This window comes from Leopardus geoffroyi, chromosome C1 (genome assembly GCF_018350155.1).
Source record: "Leopardus geoffroyi isolate Oge1 chromosome C1, O.geoffroyi_Oge1_pat1.0, whole genome shotgun sequence".
In the NCBI taxonomy this organism is placed as follows: Eukaryota; Metazoa; Chordata; class Mammalia; order Carnivora; family Felidae; genus Leopardus; species Leopardus geoffroyi.
Window position 1 is genome coordinate 23,352,041 of NC_059328.1, and position 27,080 is coordinate 23,379,120.

The 27,080-nt window shown below is 59.4% G+C and overlaps 2 protein-coding genes across 26 annotated transcripts in view; both read right to left on the reverse strand.

Moving 5' to 3' along the window:
- SDC3 (syndecan 3) overlaps positions 1 to 13,487 on the reverse strand; it is a 33,514-nt gene extending 20,027 nt beyond the window's left edge. Inside the window, exon 1 of the mRNA XM_045476416.1 lies at positions 13,128 to 13,487. Coding sequence (XP_045332372.1) covers positions 13,128 to 13,265 — 138 coding nt within the window. The 5' untranslated portion in view covers positions 13,266 to 13,487. The remainder of the gene's footprint in view (positions 1 to 13,127) is intronic.
- Positions 13,488 to 23,955: 10,468 nt separating this feature from the next.
- Positions 23,956 to 27,080, reverse strand: part of PUM1 (pumilio RNA binding family member 1) — a 135,281-nt gene continuing 132,156 nt past the window's right edge. For all 25 annotated transcript variants that reach the window (XM_045476423.1, XM_045476417.1, XM_045476432.1 and 22 more), the window contains one exon: positions 23,956 to 25,834. In XM_045476423.1, the coding sequence (XP_045332379.1) occupies positions 25,703 to 25,834 (132 nt within the window). In that variant the 3' untranslated portion in view covers positions 23,956 to 25,702. The remainder of the gene's footprint in view (positions 25,835 to 27,080) is intronic.

The window sequence follows — 27,080 nt, forward strand, 5'->3', positions numbered from 1 at the left end:
GCAGGACGGTCCTTTGGACGGGACACTGCCACCACTTAGCAGCGCCGACCACTCCCCTCCCCTCCGGAAATGCCAGCAGCATCCCGTTATTGTGACAACCAAAAGTGTCCCCGTGCACTTCCAAAAGCCCAGGCGCGGGCACCTTCAATGCCTGGCTCAGGCCTCGCTTCCTCCTGGAAGCTTCCCTACCCCCATCCCGGCTAAGGGCCCCAAGTTCGGCATCTCGCGCCTGGGCCTCATCTTTGCACTTGGGTCTGGAAATGCTCTGGCCAGAACCAGGGTTCCCAGAGACGCTGAAGATTTTGACTCAGGGTCCACGTCGGGTAAGCAGTTAAATGAAGGGACCACCTCGCCTGGCCTCCCTGACCTCAGGTGTCCCTTTCCTCAGGGACACACAGCCACACCCATCTCCCTCCTCCCCAGGATGTCCGTTTCCGGGGCCCCGTAAAGGACATATAACCGAATCTCTGAAGGAACCCGAGTTTTGAGCGTGTGGTGTCCCTGGAGGTCAGGCAGAAGACGGATCTCTGCGTCGCTGTGCACCCTGCCCCCGCCCTTGCCTTAATCACCGCTAAGGAGGCCAGATGACCAGCTGCCCCTCCGGCCTGGGCTCCCTAGACTCTGGGATTAAGAGTTGGGATTAAGGGCGGACACATTCCCGGTAGCTCAAGAGCCCCAGCAACGTGCGTGCGTGCGCGTGTGCACACGCGGGCACGTTCAGGGCTGTTTCCGGACATGCTGCGGGCACATTTGTGCGTGCACACCTGTGCTGGTCTCAGATGGGCTCAGATGCCCCCCCGCGGGTCTGGCTGTGCTCGCGTGAGTGGGACGCGTGCACGGAGGTGGCAGGGAGAGCGTGTGTGTCCCTGTCTGTGTGTGCCTGGGCGGGTTCGGGTCCGCACGCTCCGTCACATACGCAAATGTGTCCGCACGTGTTCACGTTTCTAGGTGTGCATCAACCTTCCCACGCCGGGGAGGGCGTCTCCCAATTCTCCCAGCATTCTCCCGGCAGCTGCTAATATCCACGGCCAGCCAAGGTGTTGGGGGGCAGGCTCCCCACAGCCGAGAGGCGGAGAGACAGCAGTCTGGGTTCTCCTGAATCTCCGGGCCTGGCCACACCTGAGCCGCTGGAACAGGGGCGTGGGCCACAATGTCCTTCCCCGCACGGATACGAGAGCCCCACGCATCGGCACAGACCCGCGGCGACACGCGCGGACACAAACCCAGCCCCTCGTCCAAACCTGAACTGAACCGTGGTCTCAGCTCCACGGGGGGAAAAGGATCACCCCGGGCTCAGCCACCATCTCGCAGACCGTCCCTTGAACACAGAGCCGGAACCCCTCCTTCTGGATCGGAGACCGGCCTCCAGCAAGCCTCACAGCTCCCCGGCCTCGCACGAGAACAGGACCCAGCCGAGCCAGGGCTCGGCTCCGTAGAGGTCCCCAAGGAGCCACTGCCTTGGGGGAGCTGTCCTAGCTTCACCGGGCCAGGGGTCCTCATGTGAACAGCAAGGTGGGAGGCAGATTTCCTGTAGCCCTCCGTCCTTGAAACTACCTTTCTGGAGGGATCAATGGAGATACGGGGGTGGGAGGGGGACATCTGGGCCCAGGAGGGTGAAGAGTAGAGTCTGACCCTAACCACCCCCTCAGCCCTCAAGACTCCTGTCCCCCAGGGGACTCCAGAAGTCCTAGCCCCACTGAGTGGCAGCCAGGCAGAAGAGAGGTTCCAACCGGCAAGAGAGGGAGTGACGCAGGGGCATCTGAGAGGAGGGTGGGTGGCAGAGAGGAAGGGGGGGAGCAGTGGGCAGAGGAGGAGGAGGAGGTGGGCAGGGGGGTTGCTGGGGGAGGCTGGGGTGGCGGGGAAGATCTCTGGTAACCAAGCCTGAGCCTCTGGAAGCCCACCGTGTGTCCACCTTCCAGAAAGCTGGAGGCCGAAAGGACCCAGTCCGCCCCCCTCCCCCAGCTGAAGGAGGCAGGAAGGCTACATCGCTCATACCCACTGCTCCCTGGGGTCACTTCTCCAATTCTGGGGATCAGAGGACAAGGTGTGACCACGGGGGGGGGGGGGGGGGGGACTCCAAGTAAAACAGACTGAGGATGTGTGAAGGTGGAAAAAGGAAACAGTGTAGCCATGCCAGGACTTGGGGAGATGAAACCGAGTAGCCCATGGGAGGGCCCCACAGGGAGATGATGTAATGACAGAGTTGCTGGGACAACGTATCCATGTGAGAGCTCCAGGGAGGTAAGGATGCAACCCTGTGGGGAAATCACAAGCTATGAAAAAACTGTGGGGCCCAGCAAAGAATCCTAACATGTAGAAGAGGGGCACGGTCTAGAAATCTAGAAGAAGAAGGGAGGAGAGAAGGGGCTGAAGAAAGGCGCTCTGTGCTTGAGAGCTGGGAGGACAGGTCGGTAAAGGACTCCCAGAGGAGGGCACACCTGTGCGGGGTTTTGCAGGATGAGTAGGAGTTCACCGGAGAAGGGGCCAAGTCCACGGAGAGTGCATAGCACGCAGGTAGACGTGAAGGCGAGAGAAATGAGGTTGTACTCTGCGCCCAGGGAACAGAGTAGTAGCAGTGAGGGGTGAACAGGGCCAAGGGATGAAACTGGGGAGAAATACACCGAATGCACTGATAGGAATCAATCTGGCATAGAGTCTTGGGGCTGAGGGCAGCGGGGCTTGGGTTAGGGGTGGCTTCCTGGGGGAGAAGGGTGGGGGGAGCTGGGCTTGCAGTCGTGGCACAACAGAGACAGGTACAGAGGAGAAACAGTACAAGAGATGGTGTCGGGGAGTCAGGAGACCTTTGTCCTTTGTCCCAGCTCAGCGGCCAACATGCTGTGTTACTTTGGGCCAGCCACTATTCCTCTTTCCGCCTCAGTTTCCCCATATGTAAAATAAGAAGGCTAAACCACCAGACCTCAGAAGATCCTTGCTGTGACTAGAGATCACTCCTCTGGCCTCTGTCCCGCCTTCAGGACAATGAACAAGTTGCACAAGAGTTGCGTCCAAGGGCCCTTCCGGCTGAAAGACTCTCTGGCCCTCTGATCTTCCCCCAGCCTAGGATGGCCTCAGCCCTTGGCCCACCCTAGACAGAAAACAGGCAGCAGAGAAAAGACCAGTGTGGAAGCCAGGAGCTCCCAGAGCCGGGTCGGGGCCTCTCCCCCAGCAGCCACACGGATTCAGGTGCCTTAGCGAGACGTGACTGGCCCCAGACTCATCCTCTCAGGGCATCACACTTTACAGTTTGCAAAGCGCGAGGTAGCAGGAGGCAGCACTTGTACACCAGGGAGCATTCTAGATGGCCTGGGTTCAAATCCTAGCAGGCACGCCACTCTGTTGACCTTGGACAAGTTACTTAACCTCTCTGTGCTTCAACTTCCTCTTTTGTAAAAGCAAGATAATAACGGTCCCCCCTTCCCAGGGTTGTTGCAAGGACTCAGCGAGTTTCCGTAGAGAAGACGCTTGGCCGACTGGCTTCCACGGGGCAGGCCCTCAACAGGCAGGATTCAATACGAATAGGTCACATCTGTGATCTTGCTGGCATCTCATGCCAGCCCCTCAGGGCAGCGTGGCTACACCCACTTCAAGACCCACATCCCCCACCTGCAGAATGGAACCCAGATGCCTTGGTTGGGACTCAAAGCCCACCTCGTGAGCCACTGGCGTCTCGCAAGCCGAGGCCCTGTGAGGTTCACCCATCCGGGCCCAGATCACCGCATGGCACAGGGCCAGGTACCCAGGAGGTGTCCAGTGAACGTATTAAGTGCAAGAAACAACACGCTGTCATTAGAAACAGCGATGCCCCACAGGTAGCTCTGTCCCCACCTCCCCCAGCTGGGAATTGCCGCTTTTAACCACACCCCAATCTACTGTGACCTTTCCCACCTCTGAGCCTCCATCCACCCTGGCCTATCCGTGTGCTGCCATCCTTCAAGGCCTGGTACAAATCACACCTCCTCCACGGAGCCCGCCCTGATTCTTTAGAGCCAGAACCAACCTCTCCTCCCCCCTGACTCACTACCCTTAGCCTCTCACGTGCGCTGGCTCCGTCCTCTATACTGGGAGCTTCCTGAGACCAGGGACCAGGAGGAGCTTCCTCGGGTTCCAAGTGCTCGGCACAGGCCAGACACAGAGGGGGCAGCAGCAAATAGCGGCTGAAGCGACTGGCAGGTCAGCAGCAGAGTAGGGACACGGACCCGTGTCCTGGGCTCACAGCCCAGCCCCCAGGCCGCCTGGATTTGACCGATCATGTCCCCAGGAAGCGAGGCGGTGCTCAGCGCTATGGGTGAGGCAAGGGGACCGGCCCACCCGGGGCCGAAGAGGAACCACACGCAGTCCACGTGTGGGAAACAGGCCTCCCCGCCCCCCAGCCAGGTCCCTCTTCCCAAAGGGGTCCCCCCACCCCCACCCCGGGCCAGGCCCTGGCCTCACATCTCTCGGACAGCTCCTCAAATGTGAAGATCTGAAGGGGTCCCTGGGTCGCCCCGTCCCATTCCCCCACTTCACAGATGTGGAAGTGGAGGCTGAGAGCGGGAGGGGGCTGTGCCCGTGGTCACGTGACCAGCCCGGTAGCAGCCTCCCTTCTGAAACGGGACGGACGATCTCGAGGAAAGCATCACCGCAGCCTGGAGGGCGAGGCATCACCGGCCCACGGATCAGCGGAGATGATGCGGGCTGAACCAAGGAGCCGCTGGCCCGCTCTCCCGCGGCAGAGCCCCGGACGCCCGGCGCGGGCACAACCCAGCGCCCGCCGCCAACACACAGCCCGCCCGAGAGCCCTGCACACCCCCAGCCCCTGGCACAGGGCCCAGCACACGGCAGGTGCTCAACGACGTCTGCGGAACGAGCCAGTCGGTCAAGCAGAAGACGCCCCCGCACATGCGCACAGCAGCCCACGCGGCCGGCCCCTGGCATCACGGCCTCTCGCTGCTCGCGGACCGCCTCACCTTGGGCCTCTGAGTCCCCATCTGCACAGTGGGATAGCAACCCTGGCTCGCAGGGTCATGGTAAGAACGGAGACGAAGCGTGTGAGCACGCACTGGCCTGCTGTCACCGTCCGTGTCCGTCTTCCCAGCAGACGCCCTCACCTTAAGGGCAGGCGCCAGAATTCAGCCGCAGACACCCCCACCCCGGCCCCCAGGGCAGCCTGGCCCTAAGAGGGCGGCAGTCAACAGGCGGCGGGTCAGCGAAGGGCAGACAGGAAACAAGGTCACCCACCCCCCAGCCGGGGGCCCCGCGGAGGATGCCAGTGCATGGGTTGTGCCCCGCACGCTGACAAGACCCCCCTGCTCCCAGGGTAACAACCCCCAGCTCTCTAGGAACCTTGTCGGCTCAGCCGTCTAAGCCTCCACACGGCTCCCCCACACCCCAGCCCAAGGAGGGACCCAGGGAGCCGCCCACAGGCCCCTGGTGCCTGCCATGGCATTGGCAATCAGCTTGCTGCAGTTAGATTTCCCAGATCCCACTGCTGACGGATTCCAAACTACCCTTAGTAAAGTCTGGGCTGGCGAGCAGAGCTGGTGGAGGCGGGGCAGGATGGGGGGTGCCGGCCGGCTGTACAGGGGGCACAGCGAGCTCTAGGAGAGTTTGGGCTGAAGCAAGCCCCCTACCCATCGCGGAAGCAGGATGAAGCATTACCCCCCACCCCATCCCGCCCCGTCTCAGAAAACCCCGGCCCCCTCTGGAGGGGGTGTGATGACAGGTCAGCAAAGGGACAGAGAACTCCAGAGTAGGTGAAAGGGCAACTGAACAGCTGGTTCCACCAGGACCCGGCTGTGTGAGCTTTGGCAAGTGGTTGACATCTCTGAGCCTTCTAGAGGACGGCAATGCCACCGCCTCTGAGAGTGTGGAAGGCTCAGCGAGCCCACCTCAGGCTGGATACCAAGGCCCAACCCTTGGCCAAGGCCCCGGGCCGTCTCTGGGTCTCTGGACTCCCACTAGGAGACGGCAGACCATGGGGCCGGTCATGCCCTTAGGGCTCTCCCACCTCTGACGCCCTGTACAAACAACGGTCACCCAGTCCGGGCCAGGGGCCACAGCCAAGGTGTCCCTCAGCTGGGGGGAAAGGGGAAAGAACCCAGCGTCACCACGTCCTGAGCTAAAGCTGCAAACAGCAAGGTCTCCCGGGAGCTCTAGGACCAGAAGGGCCCGAAGAGCCATTGAGGCCAATCCTCTGCCTCCAGACCGGACTGCAAACTGCCAGGAGCCTCAGAGAACCAAACTGTCCTTGAACTCGGCACCACGAGGCACTGGGAAGTCCCTCTTCTAATCTGGCTCAAGTTCTCCCTTTCAGGGTAGACCCCACCCTCCAGGGTTCTACTTTGGGTCATCCATGATCATTCAAACTTGGTTCCCGCTCTCCAAGGGAAAGCCTTGTTCCCACCCCCCCCAAACCAACTCCTCAGATGAGGCCAAGAGTGGGACAGGAAAAGAGCAAAGCCGAAGCAGGTAAATGGAAGAAATCAGTATTTACGGGAGACCCACCCCTTATCGGGCACTTTATTACTTCATGTTGTTCAGTCTCCAGCAACTCTGGCGACAGAGGTACTCTGAGCTCCACCGAGACAAGAGAACAAGGCTCAGAGAGGTTAAGCAAACTTGCCAAGCTCACACAGCCAAGAAACTGGCGGAACCAGGTTGGCTGTTCCACTACCTGGTTGGCTGTTCCACTACCTCCACAGCTGCACCCCCGGTTTGGAGACCCCAAGACAGATGGCACCAAGGCCCAGGTTGGGGCCCAGGGGTGGAAAGAAGGCAGCAGACCTTGGCCAGCTGGGTCACAGAGGTTGTGGAACCCTGTCCATCTGGTATAAAAGGCCAGCACAGACATTCCCTGCCCTCCACCCTCAGCAGCCAGGTAGGGAAGAGGCCAGATCATTTGTCAGGGGCCACCCCCACCCCCATCCTGCAGCTGGGCCCTCAGCCACTGCTGCCCAGACTCCCCCCTGTAATCACAGCTTCCTGTTTGGCGTGGAGACTAGGCCTGGTCAGTGGGGGGAGGGGAGCAGCCACCCCTCTGGCCGGGGCCTACTCTGAAGGGAGGGGGGCCGGAAGTAAAGGCTACCCAGCCTCCTGGAATCTTGGAAGGCTGGGAGCCAAAGCAGGGGGGCGGCCCCCAAGGAGGCCAGTCAACAAATATTTACCCAGTCCTGGCCTGATGTTCCCAGGATGTGGCGGACCGTTAGTGGGGACAGCAAGACGAGCCAGGTGGTCCGAGACCAGCCCAGACCCCACCCCCTGCTGGGATGGGGACTGGGGGGGGGGGTGGGGAGGCAGGAGCAAGGGGCCGGGCCCTAGGACGGCTCCTGGCACCCTGCCCCCCTGCCCCAGACACCAAATCACAGCCTTCCAAGCAGCTGAGCTGGAGCCCAGAGCCACAGTGCCCCTGTCCCACCCAGATGCGGTGGCCGCGCCCTGGCACTCAGACCTCAGGCCTGCTCCATGCGGCCCCCGGGCACCTCCTAGCCCACGGGCACACGCTTGGGCCCAGCAGAATTCCGCCAGTCTCGCTGTCCCTCACTGTCCCCTCAACCCACCTCCGAAGGAGAGAACACAAAGCCCCCCCTCCTGGGCTCCAAAGCCCCCCCTCCTGGGCTCCAAAGCTCCGAGTCCTGGTTTGCTTCCTTCCTTCCTTCACTCATTCCCTCATTCAGACCGTTCAATTCTGGGCCAGGAGCAAAGCTGGCCTTGGGGTACCGCAGGGATGTAAACTTGGGCTCCACACGTGACAGCTTTCTGAGGGGCAGAAGGGATTCCACGCAGGCCTCATCACCGAGGCAGCGTGAGCCCCAACACTGAGGGCAACCAGCGTGAGCCAGGGGGCGTGGGGCTGGGCGGGGGGGGGGGGGGGGGCAGGTTAGACCCCTCACGTCCTGAAGTTCTAAGTATTTCCCCTCTCCTGGGCCCTGACCAGAGACGAGCCCCACCCCTCATCCTGCACAGTTTACAAAGCTCTCCCTCAATCCAAACCCATGACCCTCAAAGAAGCCCATTTTACAGATGACAAAGCCTTGTGAGGTGGCCAAGGAGCAAGGACTCCAGGCTCAAGCCCTGGGTAAGCGCCGCCCCTCCCCCCTCCGCCGCCCGCAACACGTAATTAGTGCCACCCACCTCCAAGGCCAGGGGGAGCGTTAGATGAAAAGAGATGGGGGACGTGCCTGGCCCAGAGCCTGGCAGAGAGCAAGCCCTTAGGGGACAGTAGGTAATGTGGGATTCATCTGGGGGGGGGGGGGGTGGTAAGGAGGCCCCAGGGAGAAGTAGCTTGCCCAAGATCACAGAGCAAGAGGGGGTAAAATTCGGACTGCGGCCCAGTCCTCTTAGCCTGCCAGGCCCTGGCTCCATGGGGCTCTGCTACTTTCCAGCTGTGGGACCGTGGGCAAGTCATTTAACCTCCCGGTGCCTCCGTAAAATGGAGGTTCTAACAATTCCCACCTCCAAAGACGATCCAGTGCCTGGTGGGCGGGGCTCCAGTGAGCCTTAGTTTGCTGTTTCTGTCATTAAGCCCCGGGGGTGTGCGCCCCGCCTCCCAGATCCTGCCCACAGTCCCCGTGGGGGGAGGTAGGGAGGGATGACAAAGACAGATGGAGACTTGACTGCCTCCCATCCCCATCCCCACCCCCAGCTGCCTCAGTCTGCTCCAGCCCTCCGCAATCCTACTGCAGCCCCTTCTAGAATGACCCATCCCTCTCCTCCAAGCAGCCAGGCTCGGGGGGGGGGGGGGGGGGGGGGGGGGGGGGGAAGGGGGAGTTGGTCCCAGCTCCAATGGGAGTGTCTGGAGGGAGGCCTGGCTTCTCGGGGAAGGGGGGGACTCTGTCTCCACCTCTTTCTTCCCTTCAGGAGGACCCCTCTCACCCACCCCACTGATGCCCCAGCACTTTCCAGAGCCCAAGCCCAGAACTGCCCTGCCCCAGTGCTGCCCCAGGGCCCCCCCAGAGACCCCCTGTCCCGTTCCATGAGGTGGGAGGAGTCATCCGTCTTCAAAAGGCCAAAGGGCTTTTTTTCTACAGTAGAACCCCCAACACGAGGGAACAAGTAACACACTGAACTGGCGGCTGGAAGCACTGGGTTGCTCCCTAGGGTGTAGAAGGCGCCAGGTCCCCATCCCAACTCTGCCACGAGGATGTTGCAACCCCCAGAAGCAGTCCTAGAAGTCAAGTATCTGTCTCCAGTCGACAAGTAAGAAAGCCTGGGGTTATGGCAGGCTACAGCTTGCTCCATGCCACGTGGTGACCGCTTTTATTGCATAACTCAAAACCTCCTCCTCCAGGAAGCCCTCCCTGACCTCTCCGGCCTCCCTCCTGCAAAGACCCTCTCTGCTGAGAGCTCACGACATGGCAGGCTGTGCTCAAGTCTACCCCAGGGGTTCATTTTCTCATCGCCACATCCCTGGGAGGTTTGCATGGTTATAGTCCCCATTTTACAGATGAGGAAGTTGAAACAGAGAAATCCCTCACTCAAAGTCACACAGCAGGTGTCTGTCTTTGGAGCCCCTGCCACCTTGGGAGCTAACAGAGAGCAGACCCCTGTGGTGTCCCTGGGTCGGGGCCTGACCTCCAACAGCCCCAGGGTCCCCAACTTTTAATTTTTATAGTGAGGACAATCTTGTTCTGACAACTCATCATTCAGTCACAGGGTGGCTGGAGGAGTACAGAGCTCCAGGACTGGAAATGGGGGGTGGGGGGGTGGGTGGGAGGGGGCAGGAAACACCAGGCCTCGGGGTGGGGCTTCAAAAGAATTCCTTGTGACTCAATTGGTTAAGCTTCTGACTTCAGCTCAGGTCATGATCTTATGGTTCATGAGTTTGAGCCCCCGCCGGTCGGGTTCTGTGCTGACAGCTCAGAGCCTTGAGCTTGCTTCAGGTTCTGTGTCTCCCTCTGTCTCTCTGCCCCTCCCCCATTCGTTCTCTCTCTCTCTCTCTCTCTCTCTCTCTCAAAAATAAGTAAATGTTTCAAAAAAACAAAAACAAAAACAAAACAGAATTCCTTGATTGATTTCACCTCCCAGTGGTCCCCAGCCACAGAATAACAACCTTACAAAAGAACATGAAATCAACATTTGTTGGGTGTTTACTATGGCACTGTACTAGAAGCTTTCCACGGTAACCTCTTTGGTTTTTGTTATTCTACCAGTTTTACAGAGGTGGAAACGAGGCACAGAGAGGTTAACTAACTTTCACAAGGTCACGCAGCCACAAAGGAGTGATCTCCCATCACGGGGAATATTCCAACACGATGAGGTGACACCCAAAATCCCTTCCAGCCCTGAGCTTCTAAGAAAACATGTTTCGAAGCTAAAACTTCCAGAAGCTCCACACTCCCGAGCTTTTCTGGGTAGGGACTGAGGTGGCCCTGAAGGCAGCTGGCCTTCCGAATCCCAGACACCTGGTGTCTCAGGAGAGAGGACTCCCCAAAGCAGATGCCCGAAGACACACACCCACCCACCCACGCACCATCTGTGGCATGACTGGGACCTGCTATCCCCACAGGCCACCCTGGAAGCCCCACCCCCCACCCCGACCACACACACTCCCTTTCAAGCTGGTGGGCAAACCCAGGGGTCATCTTGTCCCTCCCCTGCCCTAAGCCAGCCACTGCCCATCCGAGCGATGTCCTCAGAGGACCCCGCCACGGAGGCCACTCCTGAAGCCAACCTGGGTGGGGCTCTTCTGGTCCAACCTCGGTCCCTCCTGCCACAGGCATCACCCTCTCCCTCTGTTAGGGCACCTGGGCAGCCGGGCACCATTCATTTACCCTTCGCCTCCGGGGCCAGATGAGACGATGCTCCTCCTGGACAGCCTCCCCCCTGGGAAGATGTGAGGCGTGGAGAGGGGCTCCCCCTCTCCCCTCATCATCTGGAGCCCCTCCCAGTCAAGCCCACCATCTTGCCTTTATCTGCCACTCAGCTTTGGATCTGAACCACACCCAATCTACCTCACCCTCAGGTTCAGGGAGACCCTACTCACCTCGGACGCGCTCACTTCCTTCCCTCCACCCCCTTATGGGGCATGAATTAGATTAGCCTTGTTCTGATGGTGAGGAACAGTGGTTCAGCAGAGGATGGGACTTGCCCAGGGGCATACAGCTCATTCCTGCCCCTTCCCCTCTGGGCTTCCAAATGCAAAGCATTCTGTCTCACGCCCCTTTTCATTCATCTGTACATCACACATTTACTCCTGGCTAGGACTACAGATACCATCTCATTCCTGAGAAAGGCGGTACACCAGCCCCATTTCACAGAGGGGGAAACAGAGGCTCAGGGAGAGGAGCTGGCATGCCCAAGGTCATACCACGAGTCAGTGGGGGGAGCAGGAGTCGAGCCCAAGGCTGTGTTATTTCCACGCCTTTGATTTCAAAATTGGTCTTCCGGAAACGGAGCTGAGAGAAAATGACCCAGCTGCTAGGATGGGCTGGGTCCCAGTCCCTCCCAGGGACTTCTGCTCACCCCTCCTGGGGGTGGGGGTGGGGGGGCCCATAGGGAGGAGGCATCCAGCCTACCAGACACTATACTCTCCTTGGCATTCAACACTCTCTCTCCCCTCAGTTCAGCCCCCAGATGGGGAAAGCTGATGAGTAGCCTGTCTGGCCAAGAAGTAACCTCTGAGCCTGTCCTTCCCCCCCTTTTACAGACTGGCCAACTGAGGCCCAAACAGACACACAGGGGCAGAGTCGGCACCTGGCAGTTGCCTGAGAGATCTGGGGAATGAGGGCCAGGCATAGCTCCTAGAGCCAACCAAGGAAACGGGGTCTAGAACCCCCCAGCTCATCCCCAGACCAGGCTCCAGACACGTGCCCATGGGGGAACTCACTTGGGACCCGGGTCCCTCAAAGCGGGGAGGAGTCGCCCTTCTTCCCTGTACCTCCTCCTGCTCCCCCTAATGGAGCTGGGACGGAGCTCAACCCCACAGCTGTGTGGTCACTCAAACGGACACTCAAGGGGTCACTGCCTACATATATACTCACCTCAACCTGCACCCACTCTGCGCCCCCCTCAAGGGTACATGCCCCCCTGCACAGGGTCATCCACGCCGCCCGGAGCACACACATGCACACACACATTCCGGTGGGGCCAAGCACACACCCACCGCACACGTCCCTCCCAGACACACACTCACCCCCCCCCCTCCCAGGCACACACAGCCACGGCCAACAGTTGCCCAGCCCCGTCCCTGGTACACACCGCCAGCACAATAGGTCACCCCCACAGGATCACCGCACGTTCAGGTAAGGCACGGTGGCACCCCGCCATGTGGCGGACTGCTTCTCATCCTTCACCGCACACAGCCCACGCGTCCCAACAGCCTTCACAGAGGTGGTCATACACACAGGGTCACCCTCACTCAGCCCCTCAGGTCACCTTCACACAAGTCACCCTCCTCCCCCCCCCCCCCCGCCCTCCCCACAGCGACCCTCGGAGGAGCCAAACGCACCCCCCCCCACCGCCGTGCCCCAGGGGGAATCGACCCAATTCCCTAAAAGTGGCCGCGGTCTGGGCACACCCACGAAGCAAAAGCCACGTTCGCTCAAGACCGGCGACACACCCAGCCCGGGCCCCGCGCCCGGCGACCCCTCGCCCGCAGTCGGGCCCGCCCCGCGCCTCTCCACCGGGGCAGGGGACCCCGCGCCGCCCGCGGGGCCACTGGGGAGGGGCGCGGGGTCCACGACCCGCGCTCCGGTTCCCGCAGGGCCGCCTGCCGGGGAGGGGTCCCGAGAGCAAGGAGGAGCGAGCCCCCAAAGGCGGGCGGCGGCGGGGACGGCCCCCCCCTCCAGGCCAGCCTGGAGCTGGGGGGCGGGGGTCGCCCGGGGGAAAAGGGGGGTTGGGGGCATGCGGAGGTCGAGGGGTGCGGGGGCGGGGTGCCGAGTGCAGGGTGGGGGGAACCCGGGACCGGGGGGCGCGAGGTGCCGAGTGCGGGGACCGGGGGCGCGGAGACAGGGGCGCGCGGGGGATCGGGGGCTCGGGGACCGGGGAGCGCGGGGGACCGAAGGGCGCGGGGACCGGGGCGCGCGGGGGATCTGAGACCGGGGAGCGCGGGGGGACCGGGTGACGCGGGGACCGGGGGCGCGGGGACAGGGGCGCGCGGGGCATCGTGGACCGGGGACCCGGCAGCGCGGGGCCCGGCGCGCGTCACTCACCCCCGCGGCGCGCCCGGCCAGCAGCAGCAGCAGCAGCGGCGGCAGGAGCAGCCCACGGGCCCCGGGCCCTGCCGCGGCCCCGCTCCCGGCGCCTGCCCCGTGGGCGGCCCCGGCGCGGTGCGGCGGCCCCGGCTTCATGGCGGCGGCGGCGGCGGCGGGCGCCTTTGTTCCCGAGGCGCGGCGCGCGGGGCGGCTGCTCGGCGGCGGCGCGGCCCGCAGGCTGGACCGACGCGCTCCCGGCTCGCGGCTCCCGGCTCGGCGGCCCGGCTCCGCCTCGCAGCTCCGCGCCCACAGCAGCCGCGCCCGCAGGAAGCGTGCGCCGCCGCCGCCGCCGCCGCCGCCGGGCCGCCCCCAGCGCGGGCGGAGCGGGAGGAGGGGCGGGGGGCGGGGCGGGCCGGAGCGCGCCCCCCCCCCCCACCCGGACCCCCGCCGCCCTGGCCCCGGACCCCGGCACTCCGTCGGCCCCCGTCACCATCACCCCGCCCCGCCGCCCCCTGCCCGGGCCCTGCGCCCCCCTGCCCGCCCCTTCCCGTTGCCCCCCGCCCCCCCCCCCCCCACCCCGCGCCCCGGCCTTCGCCAGCCCCGCCGCTGTGGCTGCTGCGCGACCTGGGACTAGTGGGCCGCCTCGCTGAGCCGCGGTCGGGAGGAGCACGGGGATCCCGCAGAACGCGCCTCCGAGGGCGGTGGTGAGCGCCGGAAGGAAAGGATCCGCGTGGGAATGCAGGAGGACGGGCCTGGCTCGTTTGAGGGTCTGAGTAGATGGGTGGCATTTGTGTGCTCATTAGCGGCTTCCCCCTAAGGGGGCCGTTCACGTGGCTCTTCCAGGACCCATCACCACCACGGGCCCCAAGCCGGTGGACACAGAGGGCCAGAGGTCACCCAAGTCCAGGGGCTTTGATATCCTCAGGACACCTGCTACCAGGCCTGGGCCTCAGTGCCCGCTCTGCACCCACGAGAGTTGTGCACTTCCGCCCTGTCACTGGATCCGCCTAGGAAAAGCGGGGCAGGCCCCCAGGCGCTGCTCCCCCCGCAGCTGTGAGGCCCCGGCTCTCTGACACTCATTTATTTCATGCCTGAGAACCGAGGACCCCCTCCTCCAGTGCTCCTCCAGTGCGGGTGGTGTAGACGTATGTCCCTGAGTGACAGTGCCTTGCCTGGCCTGTCTCCACTGCCCTCACCCCCTCGGACATTCTATGCACTTTACTTCTTCTTCAAGTCCCCACCACCCAGCACATGAGCTCCAGGAGGGCGGGGTCTGGGTCATCCAGTTCATTGCTGTGTCCCCAGCACTAGCCCAGGACCTGGCACATAGTGGGAGCTCAATGCAAATGTGTTGATTCAATGAATGTTGTTTCCCATTCACCTGAGCTCATCCGGCCCCAGGTGTTGGGGGGGGCACATATTTGTGAAGCCCTGGTCACATGCCAGCATGGCCCCAAGTACTGTACACGGTTGTCTCGTTTCACCCTCTCTCAGCAGCCCCATAAAGCAGGTGTTGTCTGTATCTCCAGTACCTCGATGGGAAACTGAGGCCCAGAGAGGGGAGTTTATTTGCTAACGATGGCAATCTGCCCCTGTGTCCGGTACCCTGTCCAGGGCGCCTGCTATCAGGAAACGGGAACCAAACTGAGCTGAAACTGGGACAGTTCCCCCAAGAAAAAAGGAACTAAAACCAGGACAAATAGAGCCAGTAGGGGAGAGGATGGGGGGTTGAGCCCAGAGGAAAAGAGTCTGGGGTGCCGGCCATAATCTGGGGTGTTGCGGGGGGAGGTGGGACTTGTCCTTCAGGGCCCTGGGGAGCGGGTCCAGAGGACAAACATCGGCTCGGCGTTAGGTTGAGCTGAATTAGAAGTGTGCCCTCAGAGGGAGCGGGAGCCCGGTCCCCAAGGGGTATGGAAGGCCAGGCTAGCTGCCCTTTGGCAGAGATCTTGGACAGGAAGGGAGGGAAGCTTTCCAACTCGGAGATGCGAACATCCCTAGGAATTCTCGAGTCCCAGCCTCTGGAAATCATATCCCCAACTCTGACCCATGGGCACCTTGGGGAGGTGGGTAGAGAGGGGCCGGCGGGGCCCGGGAGGGCAAGAGGGGGTTCCGGTTGAGACGGCACAGCTCGGATTTGAAGACCACTGGCTCTTGGGCGGATCCCAGTCCTGCCGGTTACAAGAAGTGTGACCCTGGAGGAGTAGCTTTACCTTTTTGAGCGTTAGCTTCCCAACTATAATATGGAAATAACGACCAGACAGCGTTCGTTCATTCATTCGTTCGTTCGTTTGTTCTCCAGATATAAATCGAGTGCCCTCGCATGTCAGGCTCAGGGGCAGGTGTCAGTTCGTGATTACACGTGCTTGGGGTCTGGTAGAGGTGGCCGGGTTGTCAGGGACCTGGTTCCCGGGCTAGTCACCTCCCAGAAGGGCTGCAGACCAGGCCAGGGAACAGACTGGCTCTGAGGAGCTTCCAAAGGGGCAGAGCCAGCAAGGATGGGGCGGGGGAGGACAGTATGAGAAGCCACTCGTCAGGTCAGCTCGGTGTGAGGTGGGACGTGTGAAAATTGCAGCCGGCCACAGATGGCTACTCTTGAGAGGTAGTGAATGCTCTGTCTTGGGAGGTATGCAAGGCTCCGAAAACTAGCTATCGGGGAGGCCATTAGGACAATCTTCCTGCACAGGGTGGGCAGTGGGCATGGCTCATCTTCAGAGGTTCCTGCCGGTTCTGAGACTTCTGGAAGCAGCAGCCCCTTGCCCATGACTTCCCGAGGAGGTGGGGAGAGGGAGGATCTGGGGGCTGGGCAGGCTAGGAGCGCCACCTGCTGCTGCCAGAGATATGGGTCGCGGGTCGTGGCCGGAAGGGAGCGGGTCTGGGCCCCTGAGGGGCTCACCCTGCTCCTGCTCCCCCCAGGGCTCCCAGATGCTCCCATCCGTCCGCCCTTGGGCACACAGGCCACCCTGCAACCACCTGCCCCACGCCCACCTGTGCCTTCGAGCTGCGTCCCAGAACCTCGGGGTCGCCCTTCACCCACCACCGTCACGATCCACACGGGCAGTCGGCCCACTCAGGCCCCCTGGGCGGCCTCGCTGACCCCCCCGGGGTGGGGCCGGGCAAGCCCCATCTTTGCGCTCCCCACCTTGCTTCGCCGTCTCCCCAGGAAGCGGGAGCACCCTGGAACCCCAGGTGGACAATAGTCACAGAGCTCCGGCAGAGCTGACGACATGCCCGGCGCCGCTCTGAGAAGGGCACCCTGACGACATCCCCGCAGAGAGGGCAGGACACCTGCCCGAGGTCACACAGCTGGGGAATCCTGACCCAGGCTCTGAACAGCCACACAGTAGTGCTGAGTTCGGAGGTATGTCAGGAAGCATATGGGGAGTGACGGAGTCCCTGAGGGAATTCATACTGTCACATGGACGGACACTATGCAGATGAGCCTGGAGCCCCGGGCGCCCTGACAGGCGCGCCTAACAGCCATGCGTCACCGCACCGTCCGCTCAGACCTTTCTCTGCTCTTGGCCTCGACTCTGGGCTCCCGACGGGACAGCCAAGACAGCCGAGGGGACGTGGCAGGCCTCAGCGACGTCCATGACCTCGGCGCCTGAGCCACCTCGTTGACAGCCGCGTCCCCGAGCCCTGGCATACGGTTAGGTGCTCGGTCACGGTCACCTGACTCTACCGGCCACCCCCCCCCCCCCGAGGTCTGGTGACACAGACTGGCTCTTTGTCACCCAACCTCTCTGTGGAGCTGTGATCCACTGAGGACTCACTGCTCACCAGGCACTGTTCTGAGCCCTTGCCGGCAAAGCTCTCATTGACTTGTCCCCACAGCCCCTGTGACTTGGGGACAACAAACACACTTGCCTCCCAGGGCGCTCACCACGAGGACAAGAGGAGCTGACATTTGGGAGCCCCTTCCATCAACGCCTGCGCCCCCCCCCGCCCCCCCCCCCGCCATGAGCGAGCACGACCGATGCATTGGCTGTTCACGTTGTCCCCCTTTGACAGTTTGGGAAACGCGGGGGACAGTTGAGAAGCGGGGGACAGGCCCCACAGGACACAAGAGGGCACGCCGTGCCGTCCCCTGTGGGCCCAGGGCATCTCGTGATGGCTGTCCGCTCCAAGCAGCCCTAGGCCCTGGGGGAGACGTCCCTGTGTCCCCTGGGCCGCCCCTCCTCCCCTGCTGCCCCCCCACCCCCCTTCCTCGCCACCACGTCCGGTCTTGGCGGGATTCAAGATGGAGGCAGGGGCCCAGGCTGGCTTCCGAGAAAGTCCAAGTGGCGGCAGTGCTAAAGTGAGTGACCCCCAAATCAGGAACTGAAACAGGAATCTGGCACAGAGAGAGCTTGGGAGGCTCACAGTCGGCTGTGTCAGCAAGTAAGAGGCCCACGGGGTGAGCCTCAGCTTCTGGGGGAGTCCTCGGGGCCTGTGGAGGGGCCAGAGCAAGCAGGCAGAGAGGCCTGGGTCCGTGAGGGCCTTCATCTGAGGGGGGGAGCCCCTGCCCCTCCGAGGGCCCTGGCTGTGTGAGGGACGGGCCCGTGCCGTGAGCTTGCCCTGAGTCCTGTGTGTGCTAGGCAAGTCCTTTCAAGATGAGGGGTGGGCGATGCCCCGTGGGCACACAGCTGCCCAGAAGGGGGCAGGATTTGAACTCAGGCCTCTTCTACATCTGTGAGCCGGGAGTTCACAAACTGTGGAGTCCAGAAGGCTCCCCGGAGGCCCGTCAGGGCAGGTGTGGGGGTAAGGGGAGGACTGAGGCAGACGTTGTTTGAGTGGGGCTGACCTTGAAGGTGGGGTGAGTAAAGGCGCAGAGACCCTGAGCAGAAACCCTTGTCTGTCCAGGCCTGGTCCAGGTGGCAGGGGTCGGGGGGGTTGGGGGGGGTGGGTGCTGCTTGAGGGAAGAGAAGGGCTCTGGGGCCTCAAGCTGAGTAGGGAGAAAAATACAGGGTGAGCCCCAGCTCTGTGGGCCTGAAGCCTACACAGTGTGAGGGGATCACAAATACAAAATTCGGAACAAGACTTTGGAGGCGGATATGCAGGCGGGGGGCCCTGATGCTTAAGCTTCATTAAGTTTACAACAAATTTGCCTCTAAATTTGCATGAGCGAGCAGGACCCTGGTCAGGGAGGGGTTAACACCACGCTCAGGGTTTAGATGTCATGGAGGGAATCTGGGAAGGCTTCATAGTGGTGGTGATGGCAGCAGAGGCTGAGCCCTGCCCAAGAGAATGGCCTCTGAGGGCTTGAGCTCCAGCTCCAGGTGTGCGTGGCTGAGGAAGAACATTCTAGAAGCTTGTTCACTGTAACCCAGAAAGAACCGAGCATGCGGGGCCTTGTGTTGTTCCCCCCTACTGCACCTCCCTTCACCTGCCTCTTGTATAAGTGAGAAAACCGAGGCCCAAAGAGGAAGTGACTGGCCCAGGGTCACAGGTTCAGTCTGTGGCAGAACCCCAGGCTGCTTCACTCCCTGCCCTGGGGACCTTCTCTCCCCTACTCCATTGCCCTTGACCAGATGCCCTATTTGCAAAACCTCTCAGCGTGAGACCTATCACCCCACAACCAAGGCCCTCATTCAAGCCCTTCCTTCCATGGGGTGGCCCAGTCCTGCGAGGTCAAGGTCACAGGACTAGGAAATGGCTGGGGATGGCGGGGAGGGGGCTGGCCCAGGGGTGGGTGTTCACACACCGGCAGTCTTCCCAGGGAGGGGAGGGAGAAGACAGGACTGCAGGGATGTGGAGAAAGAGGAGAGAGCAGGAGGGTGGGGGCAGGGAGGAGGGCACTGCCTTTCCAGAAGCCATCCCACGAACACACCCCCGTTCCTGGGAATAAATTGCACATTTGGAGTCATTTTCCTGGAAGAAGAAGAAGGAAAAAAAAAAAAAAAGCCTCTCTAAAAATATTTTTTCTTTCTCACCTCCTCCTGGGGCTACAGCAGCCCGGCTGGGTGACAGCCAAAGACTGGGGTGCAGGAGACCAACCTGGAGCAGGGCCTCGGGAAGAACTGAAGGGGGGCCAGGAGGCCCCCCTCCCCCTGAGGCCGTGGAATCTGAGCGAGCACGACTGTCACTGAGATATTTGATGTGTCTTGTGTTTCTTGGAGGTTTCGAGGCTCACGGAGACTAGGACCCACACCTCAGCCTCCAGTTCTGGAGTCCCTGCTCCCGGCCAGGCAGGCTCGGATTGGGAGCTGAAGTTGCCGCCATCCCAGGGCCCGCATTAAGTGTGACACGGGTCCCCGCTCTGTCCCTCACCGTCTGTGTGGCCCTGAGCAGGTCACTTCCGGTCCCCAACCCCTCCCTGTCCTGGGCCCCAGTCTCCTCCCGCATAGATGGAACAGGTCTGGGAGGCCAACCTTCATTCCCAGCACCCTGCGGGTGGCCCTGGGGGTGGCCCTGGGATGGGGCCTGGCAGAGGGCAGATGTGGGGAGGGGCTGAGCACCACCGGCCCGGAGGGGAGGCCTGGGGACTTTGGGGTCAGATCCTGGGTCTGCCACTCCCTGGCCGGTGACCTGGGGCCTCTCTCCTGCCCTGGAAGGTACAGTGAGTGACTGTCCCTCTCTAGGGTTTGGGGGAGGTGAACAGGGCAGTGCAAGGCAGCACCCGGCTCAGGGCCACACCCACAGCCCCAGCTCAACTGGCCACCGTTTTCCAGTCCTTCCCCACATGGGGCACGCGTGAGGTCAGTGGGCCAGGGGGACCCTCCGCTGGGACTGAGAGACAGAGGCTGAGCCACCTCGGGAACAGGATAGCGGTGGCCTCCCGAGAATCTGTGGTCCCGCCCCCTCCAGAGACACGCGTCTCCAGCCTGGGTTCCGAGGAGCCCCGAGAAGTTTCCTGGAGTCCTGGGGAGGGTGGTTCTGTTTCGGGGTCTCTCTCTGACGTCTTGGAAGTCTCAATGGGGGCTGGGGGCGCTGCTCACAAGGCGGCGAGCGACGGCTAACATCAGGAGACGCCGGTCCCTCCACCACGGAGAGCTCGACCGTAGAGTGACTTACGCAGCATGCAATCCTCGAGAGAGAGCCAGCTGGGGCTGCAAGTGTCCCTGGTGGCCTGGCCTGGAAGTCACCCCCCCACCCCCACCCTTCCACGGTTTCCTCTGGCGTCCATGCAGCCCTGTCCCACCGGGCAGAGAAGGCGGGAGGGTGAGAACACCAGGAGGCGGGGCCACCTTGCACGCTAACTACCGAGCGCATCTGCCTTCGCGCTTGAAAGCATCTCAGTTTGGAGGCTAAATTAAATAGCTGCCCTCGTGAAAACCGGAGGCAATAAGAATAATTAATAACAACTCCTATTTATGGCTTACTCTGAGCCCAGCCCTGTACTGCCAACGTAGCCTGTGAAGTAGGCATCATCCCCATTTTCCAGATGAGAAAAGGGAGGGAGAAGATTCGCAGAGGTCGCACGGGGCCAGAGGACCTGGGGTTTGAAGCAGCGATAGGTCATGAAAAGTCTTTAGGGGTTTCAGTTGTCTGAAGGCTTGGTGCATAAGCCAGGGATGTGGTCCCACAGGGAGGCACCAGGGCCTTGGGTCACCTTAACAGAGGCATGGGCTGCCCTCCTCAGGCCCAGCCATCTGACCGCATACCATCCCCGTGAGGGTGGCAGGGCTGGGTTGCCACTCCCGTGACAGTTGGCTCAGAGAAAGTCAGGGACTTGGCAGACATAACCCAGTGAGTCGGAGGCAGAGCTGCGGCCTGTGAGCCAGATTGGCCTGACCATCCCCTGCCATCCCAAGCCAGAGTGAGGGACTAGCTCAAAGCCAGGAGGAGCTGCGGATGGAGGGAAGAAGAGGGGATGCCAGGCCTCTGGTCCCTGGGAGATACTCCACTCCTGAGGCCCTCAAGCCGGGGGAAACCCATCCCAGCCCTGACCTTGGAGCCTGGAGCCCTTTGGCCTCTCTACTGCTTTCTTTGGGCAGCAGCGCCCTCGTGTGGCTGCAGCTGGTAACTACACGAAGTTCCAGGTTTCCTCACCCACAATGCTTCCCTCTCCAGGGCCTCACCTTTCTGCAACCCACCCCCTCGACAGAAGACAGCTATTCCTGGGGCTAACCGAAGGTGGCGTGAACAAGAATCCATGGATAGAGCCCTGGGCTTGAGGTCAGGAAGCTTCAGATAAAATCCTTATTTGGTTATTGACCGATTTGTCGTAGGGCTGGCATCTCAAACTCCTCATCCATATAATGGGCTGATAATGTCTCCCCAACCTTACCCTCCAAGGCTTTCATGAGGATTGAGGAATCACAAATCTGAATAGACTCTGTGAACCGTAAAGCGCTGGGACCAGGTAAAAAGATCACTACCTACACTGTGTTGGGAGAGACCAAGGTCGCTGATGGCTGGCTGGTGGCAGCCCGGGGACGTCACATCCTTGCGCAGAAATTGGGAGGCGGCCAATGAGCAGGTGAATGTTGAGCCCAGGATTGAAACTCGGGCCTGCAGAGGAAGGGGTCTGCCCCGGGCCCACCCCCTTCACGACGCAGCAAAGGAAGTACCCTCGGGCCCTGCATCAGATCCCAGACCTGTCCAAACCCATTCCTTCCAGGACCCGTGTGAGGAACGTAAGAACCATCTCTGGCGCAGACAGAGCTGGTTCACAGCCAATGACTTTATCATGTAAACTTCTTCACGGGGCGGACAAGGGTGGTTGGCGTCACCCAAACCTGTGCGCAGACGCCGGAGGAGTGGGGTCAAAGGTAAAAAGGTGACAGATACCGTTCGTTACACCAACGTGCTGGGCACGATGCCAGACGACATCCTTTCACTCCGTCCTCCCAATCAACCTTTGACGTCGCTTCTGCTCGTTCCCTCCTTTCGCGCGGAAGGACCCGGGGCCTCAAGAGAGGACACCGGTGACCAACACGCAGTTGGGATGAAACCCCCGTGTTTGTCTTTCTGGAAAGCACCCCCCCCCCAGGCCTGAGAGACACAGGCTTGGACAAGAGGTGCTGGGGAGGAGAGCCAGTCATGCTTCCAACCGAGTCCTTGGCTTTGCCACCACGAAGAAACACCGAGGCAAGACATCTCGCTAAATGCTAAGAGGAAAAGGGGGAGGAAAACCCTGGCCGAGTACAAAGGATACACGATCCAGGTGGAAAGGACGACAACCAGCATTAGGCGAGCGAATGCCTAGACGTGCCAGGCACCAGACACAGGGTCATCGGCGGCTCCAGGTCACACATCTCCAGGTGTTCTTCCAATCTGTTTTTTTTTTTTTTTAATAAGAGCTTTTTTACTAATTTTTAATTTTTTCAAGTTATTTGAGAGAGCGACAAAGAGAGAGAGAGTGCGTGCACAAGCGGGGGAGGGGCAGAAAAGAGACAGAGAGGATCCCAAGCAGGCTCGGCACCGTCAGCACAGAGCCGGATGCGGAGCTCAAACTCACCTGAGAGGAGAGAAGAGTAGGACGCTCAACAGACTGAGCCACCCAGGCGCCCCTCCTCCCATCTTCTAGAAGAGGAAACGGGGCGGGGCGCAGACAGACGATGTTACTCGCCTCAGGTCACAAAGATGGCGGCCAAATGGGAGAAATCCACACCTCCCACCTGGCCGGCTTTGCACACTGCCTCGCGAGGGTCTAGTGAAACCCGAACCACTGAACAGCCCTGACTTTCCAAGCCGCGAAGGGAGAACCACAAATACTTCTCACCACCTTCGATGGCCAGGGAGGAATTCGGTGAGAAGCGAAGGGACACCCACAGGCACAGCGGAGGGGACCCAGACTTGAGCCTGGTCTGTCCGACTCCGGAACCGGGACATTCAGAGTCACACACGCAGTGACGGCTGGCAATGCCTCTAGAGCGTGATCTCTGGTGGGCTGCTGAGGACCATCAGTGGGAGAAGCCCCGGGAAGGACCCGATTTCAGCCGCTGATACACCACCAGGTCCTGGACTAAACCCGCCTTAGCTCAGCTTCCTTTCCCTCCCTTTATTCCCAGGACCGCAGAGCCTGCTAGTGACAGTCCCTTACCTTTGGGAAGGGATCGTGCAGTTTCTTCTGCAACCAGCCTGGGGCTCCGCTTGCAGACATGAGGTAGGACAGGCTCCCACCGGGCCCCTGGCTGAGCTACCCTGTAGTTGCCAGCACTGGCCAGTCTAAGTGGCAGCAAAGGTTGGTGAGAGGAGGGGCATCCTCAAACGCAGGTGGCGGGCACCTCTGTGAGCTACAGCCTCCTGTACTGAAAGCTGGGAGGGGTCCCCGATCTGAGGGGGACAAGCAAGATGAGCAAGCTAGGCCCCTGGGCCAGCCTGGGCCGGCCTCCGCGTGTGAACACAGGCAGGCGGGATGTGGGCAGGAGCCACCCAGAGAAAAGGGAAGGGGACCTCGGGAGGGGAGGCCAGAGAGACTGGACATCGGTCTGAGATGCCTTGGCTGCCGCCCACGTCACAGGATTCGATGCCTGCCTACGTACCGTAGCTGTGAGACCTTTGTGATGGACTGGATTCAAATCTAGACCCTAGGTGCACAATGCTGCAAAGGCCAGAGAGAGCAAACAAAGAACACAGTAACTGGGTCAAACCGCAGGGCACAGGCTTCTTGAGGATGTTCCCTGTGACCAACGGCAGACCCCGGGCCCAGGAAACCAGGCACCTGATTTTTCAAGAGAAGCTGTGAATCCGGACTAATGTGTAACGTCTTAATTTTGAAAGCACTAGGCAGGCTAAACCCAGCATCTTTGGGTCAAGATGGGCTCAAGGGCTACCGGCCCTATCCCAACGCAAACCCCACCCTCCCCTCCGACAAACACAAACAAAACAAGCAGAACAAAGGACACAAAGAAGGAAAGGGCTATCCTGGGGCACTAATACTAAGGGGGCCTGAGGGGAGGGGTAAAACAGAAACACAGACTCAGATTCCAAAGTTCTGTATTTTTCAAAATAAAGATCACACATTGTTTAGAGACAATCTACACAAGAGTTACAAAAAATAGTTGCCCAGGCATAAGCATACACAGGTTTGTTAATTATACACATATGGTTACAAGTGTGCTTGCAAAAAAGTTCATTGGAAATATACACAAGGCTCTGGAAATGTACACCGTGTAGTGTTACAATTCTATATTCAAACAAGGAAAATTGACAGTATGTTACATTCACTTACAAGTAGACAAAATGCAAAATACAGTTCATCTTCTGTACAAAAAGGAAGGGCAATTCACACTTTACAAGGTGAGAGGGGCTCTGATTGTAAGGAAAGCTAGGGCAGGGCTGAACTTTTGCACGTCCTTATGACTGTCACAAAATAAGCAAAACATTACTTTTTTAGGATTAAAAAAAAACACTAGTGTGAACTGAATCATCTTGAATAACATTTAGAAAGGATCTTGCTACTGTGGGACTAGGTGACAAATAAAACCAAGCTATTTTTTTCCTTTTTAAACATTTAACTAGGCTGTATAAAGAACATTTATTCCTTCAAAAGAAAAAAAATTTACTTCTGGTTGAAATTACAATTTACAATATACAACACTATATGCTACGACCATAAAAGGTGTGAATATACACTGAATGCACAGGGCTGGCTAATTCTCTTTTCTTCCCAAAAAACGTGTTTATGTTGATTCAAACTTCTCCACATTTACATTACAGGTATACAAATGTACAATTGTACAATCAAAAGTATGTTCGACTACTAGGGTACATTATAGATACAGATTAGACATCAAAACAAGAAAATACTACAAATTTGTATATATGCAAAGTCTACACCAAGTATACACTATATATTTATAGAAGCAAGACCAAAAGCAGAGTTGGATTTTTTTTTTTTTTTCTCATGCTAAATAATCAGATTTTGCCTTTCAATGTTAACAGAAAAAAAAATCCAGTAGGCAGTAAACAAGTTACACCCGCCCGGCCTTGAAAGACATCCTAGGAGCTCACATCTCCTCCTCACAAAACACACTACACATCTTCTTCAGCATAATAGTCTCCAAAAAAGGCAATTTTTTGAAGTTTCATAAACTTAATGTCATTAACTGAAGCTTTAGCAACTCTAAAACAATTTTCATTATATATATATATGTATATATATATATATATATATGTTTTATAAACAGTGTTAAATGCCAGTTTGGGGTCATTTAACAAAATTCAAATTTCTCAGGTTTTTTTGTTTGTTTTTGTTTTTTACTAAAATGAGGAGGTGGGGAAGAGCTATTTGCAAAACTTGCCAGCAAGGCAAAATGGATTAAAAACATTTTTTTCTTTTTTTTTTTTTTTAACTTTTTTTTGTTAAACCAACCACCCTGAAAGTTTCCACACGTGTAATATAGATACAACATTGAACAAAATATGTGGCCTCCCATGTACATTGGTTACCTATGTACAAGTATCCTATACACCAGTAAAACAACAGGGCAATTAGTCAATTAAAAAAAATAATTAGTACATGTTATGTGTAATAAAATTAAACAAATTTACAAAGGCTTTTCCACTTGTGGATTTGATTCCTTTTTTTTTTTTTTGGAGGAGCGGGTAATCCTGGAGCAACCATTTACCCATGTCGGCTTCCATACTAGAACATTTCTGGTTGCTGGCTGGATTCGCCTGTGGGCCAGTGAGGTCAGTGAACGAGGGGACAGGGTGACACTGCCTCAGATGATACCATTCGGGGGGCCGCAGATGGGCCCTAAGTCAACGCCGTTCTTCATGTAGTACTTCTCCAGCTTGGCCAAGATGTGCTTGCCGTAGGTGTACTTGCGGAGAGTGGCGATGTGGGGCCGGATCTGGGGAGGAAGCACAGGCTGTGTTACTCTGGCCTGCACACGGACCTGGGCGGGCTCCCGCTGTGCTCCCAGGGGGCTCCCGCTGCGCTCCGGGCACCGAAGTGCTCACGAGAGCCCACGAGGCAACACCTTCCCCTGGTTCAGTCAAAACGCCGTGATTCTAGAGCTATGGTGGGGTGACCCATCCGAGCAGGCGACAGGAGGAGCCCCTATCCTGAGCACTGGCATAGGACACGAGGGTTCTGGGGGCGGCTGGTCGCGGACCACTTCCGGGTCAGTGCACGGAACACGTGCATCCTGACCAACAGCCACAGTGCCGCTGCACAGCACCTTCCGAGGCTGCTTTCAGCCTCTGCCCCCACTCAAGGCGCCTCCTCGGCTCCCCTCAGCCGTGAGAGTTTCTTTCTGGGCACCATGAACCCTGAGCTGAGCTCATCACCTGATCCCGCCTCTAGTTCACAGAGGATCACAGAAAACTTCTAACGACAACAATAAAAATGACTAGTGTTGGCCGGGCATTGTTCATTTCCGCCTCACGAGGCAGCTGTGATTATCCCCGTTCACGGTGCCTGAGTCACACACCCAAGGTCAAATGGCTCCCAAGGCACAGGTGTTTGGTCTCGCAGCAGTGGGAGGGGGACGGGGTCTGCACCCACAGCACCACCCACTGCGCCGGGCTCTTGCAGCATCCGGGTCCGGCTCATTCTCCTCTGTTCTCCATCCCAGACACAAGAGGTGCTTCCTTGCCGGGAGCTCCTGGAGCTTTCTACACGGCCTGGCTACGGCACGGAGCACACTGCCTTCACAATCGCCGGTTTGGCCACTGCTGGTGCCACAGGGACAGTGAATGACCGCGTTTACCGGGCTGCTTCCCCATCCTGAGGCACACCTGCACACTCACACCGGACGCCCACACCAGGGTGGATGGACACGCTCTACTTCGAGAGCTCCACGTAGGCCACGTGGAGACTCCGTCTGCTCAGCCATGTCCTGGAGTGTCGAGGACACCGGAAACCGCTTCTGCACCACAGGGTGTGGACCCAGCAGCTACGACACCCTCATCTACAAGCCCGCGTGGGGAACCATTAATAGCCCCAGGCCCAATCCTGAGCTGTGTGACCCACACCGTTCGCCTCAACTCCTCTGGAGAGAGGACGTGAGACAATGCTACACTTGCACTTGGGATGTAGCGAGGCCCCAGACACGACTTGGTCATCAGAACGTGAGGTTCAAGACCCCCTTGCTT